Source organism: Charadrius vociferus, unplaced genomic scaffold, assembly GCF_000708025.1.
Source record: "Charadrius vociferus isolate BGI_N301 unplaced genomic scaffold, ASM70802v2 scaffold800, whole genome shotgun sequence".
Classification (NCBI taxonomy): Eukaryota; Metazoa; Chordata; class Aves; order Charadriiformes; family Charadriidae; genus Charadrius; species Charadrius vociferus.
The window spans coordinates 885,557-892,841 of record NW_009646525.1 but is presented as its reverse complement, the minus strand read 5'-3'; the positions used below and the strand labels follow the sequence as shown (position 1 = coordinate 892,841).

General features: G+C 41.0%; 1 protein-coding gene across 1 annotated transcript in view; it reads left to right on the top strand.

Moving 5' to 3' along the window:
• RUNX2 (runt-related transcription factor 2) overlaps positions 1-7,285 on the top strand; it is an 83,863-nt gene that overhangs the window by 6,841 nt on the left and 69,737 nt on the right. Inside the window, exon 3 of the mRNA XM_009885545.1 lies at positions 1,925-2,029. Within this exon, the coding sequence (XP_009883847.1) occupies positions 1,925-2,029 (105 nt within the window). The remainder of the gene's footprint in view (positions 1-1,924; positions 2,030-7,285) is intronic.

Sequence of the window (7,285 nt, the reverse complement as noted above, 5' to 3'; positions counted from 1 at the left end):
TTGGAACTCGATGATCTTCAAGGTCCTTTCCAACCTAAACCATTCTATGATTCTATGATTATACAAAAGATGGGGACAGACTTTTTTTAGCAGGGCTTGTTGCAATAGGACGAGAGGTAATGGCTTTAAACTAAAAGAGGGCAGATTTACACTAGATAGAAAGAAGACATTTTTTACAATGAGGGTGGTGAGACACTGGAACAGGTTGCCCAGAGAGGTGGTAGATGCCACATCCCTGGAGGTGTTCAAGGTCAGGCTGGATGGGGCTTTGAGCAACCTGGTCTAGTTGAAGATGTCCCTGCCCATTGCACTCAATGGCCTTTAAAGGTCCCTTCCAACCCAAGCTATTCTGTGGTTCTATGAAAAGATGTGAGAAATAATCCCTTTCCACACAAAACAGGGGTGGCCGTGCCTCTCCACTGAGGCAGAATTCAGCCTCCTGAGATTTGTGCACCTTTGCTGAGGTCCCAACCTCCCCTCTGACCGGCATCTCTCAGAGAGGTGGGCACAGCTGGAGCGCAGCTACACCTGGAAAATCATTTTACTCTAAATGACAGTTATATTTCCTTAAAAAAACAATAAAAATCCATGTCACATTCTAGTTTGTGAAAAATATAGCCAAGACAGTTTGAAGTTGCACTCCTGATAATAAATGACGCGTGTCTCAGGCAGGTTTGGGGGATATATGACTTGGGCCAGAAAGAAAGACCAATTACTAGATTTGACAACCAAAGCTCTGTTCTGTATTATGCCTTATATATAAGCTGTTCTCTATTAGGCTTGAAAAAACTGCATTAAGTTTGTGCTGTAACATATCGTTTAAGATTTGTGTCTTGATTGAATGCCTTCAGAGTTCAGCAAGAGGAAAAGCCCAAGCAACAAAAATGCACGTATACACACAGGGAAGGGGGGGCGGGTGGGGGAAGAGAGTTTTTAGTGTCTGGTAAAGTAGCAGCTCAAATGAGCATGAAGGCCGAAGATTGCTGACTGTTTTATTGAGTCACTTGTACGCCCACCTTTTCCTGTCTTGAAACAGTTTTCAGTTTTGACTATCTGACATGACTAACCGTTGCATATCTAACAGATTACAACTGTCAGTGAGTCTCCCGAACCGGGGCCAGCGCCTTGTGAGAATGTGCGCTCAGACGCAGGCAGCTCCCTTTATTTATTTCTTTTTAACGTTTTCATTCAGCTGAAGGTTGCGGATGATCTTGTGCAATCTCTGCGTGAATTCAAACCATGAAAAATTAAAAAAAAAAAAATAATAAAATGCAGGCTTACGGTAGCAGCGTACGTGCACACAGCAGTTTCTCACCCTCACGGGAAAGTTGGGGGCTTTCTTGGTATTTCATGGATGGAATATATGAAGGGAAAAAAAAGTCTGTTCCAGTAATAATGATGTCATCATCTTACCCCTGGTATATGAAGGACAGGAGACACTGATTCCCTGTTAAAATGACTCCCGGGAGGAAAATATATTCTTTCCTCATCTTATTGTAGTCGAGTCAAACAAATGAAATGATAAAACTGTGTGAAGTAAATAACATGTGGCCACATTCTGCTCTCTGTCACACAGCTGCAAAACTGGAGTAAATTTTTAAATTATCTGACTTGCTTTGGATTTACACCACTTTCAATACAGCAAAGAATTTGGCTTGTCCTCAGCAGTGAATCACTTTTGTTCTGTCATTGTATGATGACCCATTATTAAATAAGAAACATTTAGATTGTCAACACATGGACATATTCTTGACATAGAGTAAAACTGAAGGGGAGGAAAACTCCTATGGTCAGTTATGTTTTTAATTTTCACGATTGTGGTAACGACAGGGAATAATTTTAAACGTCTCTGATTCCTTACTGAACATGCATGTGACTGTTTTCATGTTGTAATCACTCATTCCTTGTTTTTTTCCCTTTGTAGGGAAGAGCTTTACTTTGACAATAACTGTCCTGACAAATCCCCCCCAAGTCGCTACATACCACAGAGCTATAAAGGTTACAGTGGATGGGCCAAGGGAGCCAAGAAGTGAGTATTAAATTCTTATTTTTGCACTTACGTCTGCTTAATTTTGTTTAACAGAGACCCATAAATGAAATATATCTCTTTGTCAAACATTGATTCTTGCTCAGCAAAATATGTAAGCGCATGCTTAATTTGGAGTCTATTGGACCACACACATACTTGCATTAAACACACGGTTAAGTGCTTGGCTGAATTTGGGCAATCACGAACCTGATTCTCATTCACATCAAGGTCTTGATACATTATCTGCCAGTGTAAATGAGAACTAAACCCTATAAACTATAAACTATAAACTATATTTATATATAATCCGATTTAGGCATAATAGATACAGTACTGCAACGTGCTGAATTTCCTAAACTCCTCTAAGCTTCCAACTGAAGACATTTAGAACAAAATAGGAGACTGATCTTTCAGGATCAGTCCTAGCGCAGAGGGAAAATGCATAACATAGTGCCTTTTTGTTTGCCCTTAAATTCTTTTGCCATCAGATAATTAATACACCTGGTTAATCTCATCATACCTGAAATTGGTTTTCAGCTATGGACTCATCATAGACCCCTGGGGGCCAAAGAAAGATAAAAAACCAGTGTATCAACAGCACGGTCTTTGTTTCTTATTTGTGCACAGAAAGCATATTTTATTTAAACATAGGCCAGCAGATTTTCACTCAGCGCGTTTATCTCATAGCAAAGCACCTTCCTAACTTACTAAGGATCTATTTGCAATGATCACTGGCTATATTTTTATGAAAACTGTGTTTTGCCATGTTCTAGCAGTTTTATGGGTAGCACTTATTTTTAGATACAGTCAAGTCTGGTTAATCCATCATGATTTATATGTCTGTCTCGCTGTCTAGCAGATTGAGCTGGTAACCAGTCTCACATCGTATGGGTATCACTGATGAGCCAGTTCTGGAGTTTTGTCTTAATCTAACTAGAGGGACTCTTTCTAAATTGATTGGATTAACCAGGTATAGCTGTATTTAAATTACATTTAGAGATTAAGAATTATTTGATGAATAACCACATTAAAAAAAATCCCTGTAATGGAAGCATCTCAGATAATTATTTTGTCTTTGATCTGCACATACAAATGAGACCTTTAAGGAGCTTTCATGGAGTTTTGTTTAAAATACCACAAAGACAGAATAAGTAGAAAGACATAGACAGAATTCATGCAGTTAAGTGTTTCTCGTGCTAATACACGCTGCGGTGTGACCTCCTCTTACACTGAGAGACGGGAGCTGAAATGCCTTCTGTAAGAACTGTCCTGGCTGCAGAGTTTCACCTTGAATAACAGAAAAGAAAAAGCAAATTGCTGTGGATAAATATCATTATGTAGATACTCGCGTTGCTTCCTGCTCACAGCTGAGGTGTCCTTCTGTCACAGCAAGGGGATTTTTGTCTGTCTTCTCTCCCGAGCTGAATCAGTTCCCATTTTTAATTTCCACCTGCTCCATGTAGCTTACTTGGAGACACGGGGCAAACTGCCTTAGTGGAGTAAAAAACAGGGAATAAGTTATTTATCATTTAGCCATTCCCATCTGAAGGCTGCTTCCATGTATGTATTGAGGCATCCACAAAAGAGGAAATCTCCCCACAGAGGACACAACCGCTGTGAAAGAGGAGAGGGGTTTGAAAATGATGCGGAGAATAGCGTGTACTACTCTGTGTGGAAGAGAAAGGGAACCCACTTGCATTGGGGCCAACCGTTTTGGTGACGAGTGGACTAAAAGTGAGGCTGTGTTCATGTAGCTTAATAAGATTTCCAAGTTCTGTTGGAGTTTTTCAGTTTTGACCTGAAAGGTCTCTATATGCGATACCTGTCTGCTATTCTCTTTGAACAGCTGAACCTAGGAATGCACAGTGACTTAGTTCTTACAGCCTAGATGGAGTTACTGTGTCATCCTTCACCTTTCTTTTTTTTTTTTTTTAAGAAAGCCAAATTTGAGCTTGAATATCCATTTGAATTTTAATATTTTGGCCAAATACTTAGTGAAGCTCCACTCTGCAGTCAGCTTTGTTCTGCAAGTTCTGTTATTGCAGTCTGATCCTTTCAAGGCTCTGATACCTCCAGTTATTAAACTTGATTTTTCAGGGAAAAAGTAGCTCCAGTGAGCTGTGGGAGTTTCGCTGAAGTTCTGCTTTCTTGTGAGAGCCCCTGCACTCGTATAGGTTTATTACTGTTTGGTAGTAATCGTTCAAGAAGTGTATCTGGCATTTACATTGCATAAGGAAAATTAGGTGGTTGGGGGCAATGAGGAATTCAAGTTAACGAGCGGCTCTGATAGCAAATGTGTTTTTCTTAACAAATTATGTATCGGTAAATAGTGCCCCTCTCTGCCAGGATCTGTATTTCACTTCGACATCTCAAGCATGTTATCCCAGTTTTCCTCTCTCTGGCAGCTCAACCAGAGCTGTCACATCACAAACAACTTTTTTCTTAATATACACATCTGGCGTTGGCAGTTGGACCAACTTCATAAGAGCACATGATCATCATTCATTACAAGATTAAAAAGTACCCCATGGCATCATTGATGTTTTTTAACTTTGATCTTTTGCAGTTGTGATTCATCTCAGTTATAAAACTTCCCTTTAAAGGAACACAACTGATGACTTATTAGAACCTTCATTCTAAGTAGCGTAAACATAAAATTATGCACATCTTTACAAAATGTCATTTACTTTGTTGCCAGCTTATCATTTTAAGACATGACATCATGCTTTAGATCGTGAATTTGTAAGGCTTGTTTATAGGCAAGGCACTCTGACCTTCTGTTGGCAAGTTGACTGGAGTGAACGAATGCTGCGTGCTTTCAGCAGCAGTAGGAGCAGCAGCAGTACCATGACAGATAGCGCAATCATTTCGAGTTTGACTTTAAGAGTGCTGAACAGTCATGGCATGCAGTGACTCCAGTTGGTGTTTTGGGTGCTCAGCACCTCAGAAAAGTCAGGTTCTTAAATGTATGTGCCGTTTACTTGTATTAAACATATGCTTGTAGAAGCTTGCTGCCTTCCCTCTCTGTTATTATTGTAAAATATTTTAATAGACAGTGATGTCAGGTTGCTCCGCTCAGAAAAGCTGCCCATTTTTATATGAGGAAAGGTCTTCTGATCATTTTTCCTTGGAAAAGATTTATTTATTTTTAATCATTTATTACCATCCATCTAAATTACCATCCAGGGACTTCTACTGTGTTGCACAGTCTTTGTGCTGGATCGAGACAGCACATTGCACTCTGAGTGATGGAGTCTAGAGACAGGGTTGTATAAGATCTTTGGGAATCATTGGGAAATCCTGTAGATATTTTTCTCTCCTCATATCCAGGATAAATCCTCTGCACATCTTAGCCAGCAGAGCTGCCTTCCAGCTGGGAGGCCTGAAAGAAGTTTTCTGGAGAAATAAGTTGTCATGAGGTCATAACTGACCGACAGATTGCAAGAGATTCCTGTTAAGGAATTAAATAAAGCAAAAAAAAAAAAAACAGAAAAAAAAAAAAGCCAAACCTTTACCTAAGCCCCCCTTTAATGCCTTTGCCCTACCTCCTTACAAATACAGAAATAATGATTTGCTCTTCCATAGCGGTACCTTTCAAATAGGAGATGTTGCCTCCTTTCTGGCTGCTTTTGGCAGAAACCCAATCAGGAGGGAAATCATGAAGAAGGAGGGAGAAGTCTATATATTTTTATATTTTGCCCGGCTTCCAAAGACTTTAGTTCGTCTCTAATTAAAGGTAGTCTCCAAAGTCACTGACTACAACTTTCAGTGTGAATGGAAAAGTGGTTCTGAGCTTTGAACTGAAGCATTTCAGTAGGAGAAAACTCTTCTTTCATTCAGCTCCCGAATGTTCCTCTGCCGCTGCAGCTTGCAAGGTGCGCACGTGACGAAAGGTATGAGCAAACATCGCCTTTTTGTCTGCGCACGCTGCAGAAGCCAGCGAGAGGTTCTGCTCAGCCTTTGTGTTAACTGTTTGGCCGACCTGGCTTATAAAACGCAGATAAGCCATTGAGATTTTTGAGATTCCTCGACTTAAAACCGTAACAGTTTTGAGGAAGTTCTCCCTCTTTTCTTTCGAAGGGTGGAGGGATAAGTCTGGGGCTGGTGGAATGTGCTTTGGAGTAGAACAGCTTTAAATCTTTCAGTACTTTATATATATATATATATTTAATTTTTTTTGCTTTTTTTTGCTTTTTTTTTTTTGTTGTTGACTGCCTGTCAGGAGCTGGGCTGGTGGCCAAGCAGGAAATGACACATCGAGAGGCATTTGTGTTGTGCAACATTTTGTGGAACTGATGCAAGGATACATTGTCTGTTTACGCATTCCTCTGCTAACAGCCTGCATGGCAGTAATTTTATTCAGGGACACATGGCATGCTACAGCAAGGAGCTAGATCCTTAACATCTCTTTATGCAGAATTATCACAGCAGTTAAAACATGCTGTGTGTCCCCCGTTTAGAATATTCTCTGGCTTGCCTTCAAAAACCACTCTACCAGCCCCCCCTCCCTTCCTTCCCAAGAATATATTGATTTGGCTGCGGTTTTTGTTAGTTTTTTTTTTTTTTTTTCGCTGTGGTAAATTGGGGCAGTGCAGCGAGAGAGAGAGTTTGCAGAACAAGAGGAAATTTTACAGGCAGGTCCTGCTTCATGCGTCTACCTCAGACTGTAAGTGTAGTAGCGCGTTTTTTTTTTTTCAAGCTGTGCGGTGCAGACACCGAATGGGGGAAGTTTGCATCTGCATGTCTGCTTGGCGCGGTGAGGAGGTTTTTAATTAAAGTCAGTGCTAAACACCCTGAGATAGGATGAGCAAGTCCTGGGTTTGCATCCAAACCGAAGTTCGAAAATCTGTGAGTCGCTCTGGTGCCTTTCAGAGTGAGAAGTCTCTACTGAGACGGGCTGGGTTATTCCGGATCGCTCCCAGCGTACGTGGGAGCGGAGGAAGGCAGAGTGGGCGGTCTGGCGGTTTGCAAGTTGCTCTAAATGACTTTGTAAAGCTTAAAGTTTGCGTTATAATGCCCCTTTGTAAGAAATGAGGCAAAATGTGATTATACGGCCAAAGAAACGTTCAGCGTGGTGATTCTGTGGGATTTAGGTTCTTTTCCGTGACTGTCGTTAGCGTGGTTGAGCATGACCACAGTCCACTGACAGGCCGGGACCTGACCTTCTGCGCTCAGGTCCCCACAAAGGAGTCGGAGTGTTTCCGATTTCAGTGGTACAGCACCAGGTCCTTTTTTGCAGCGTAAAATGAGAAAGAC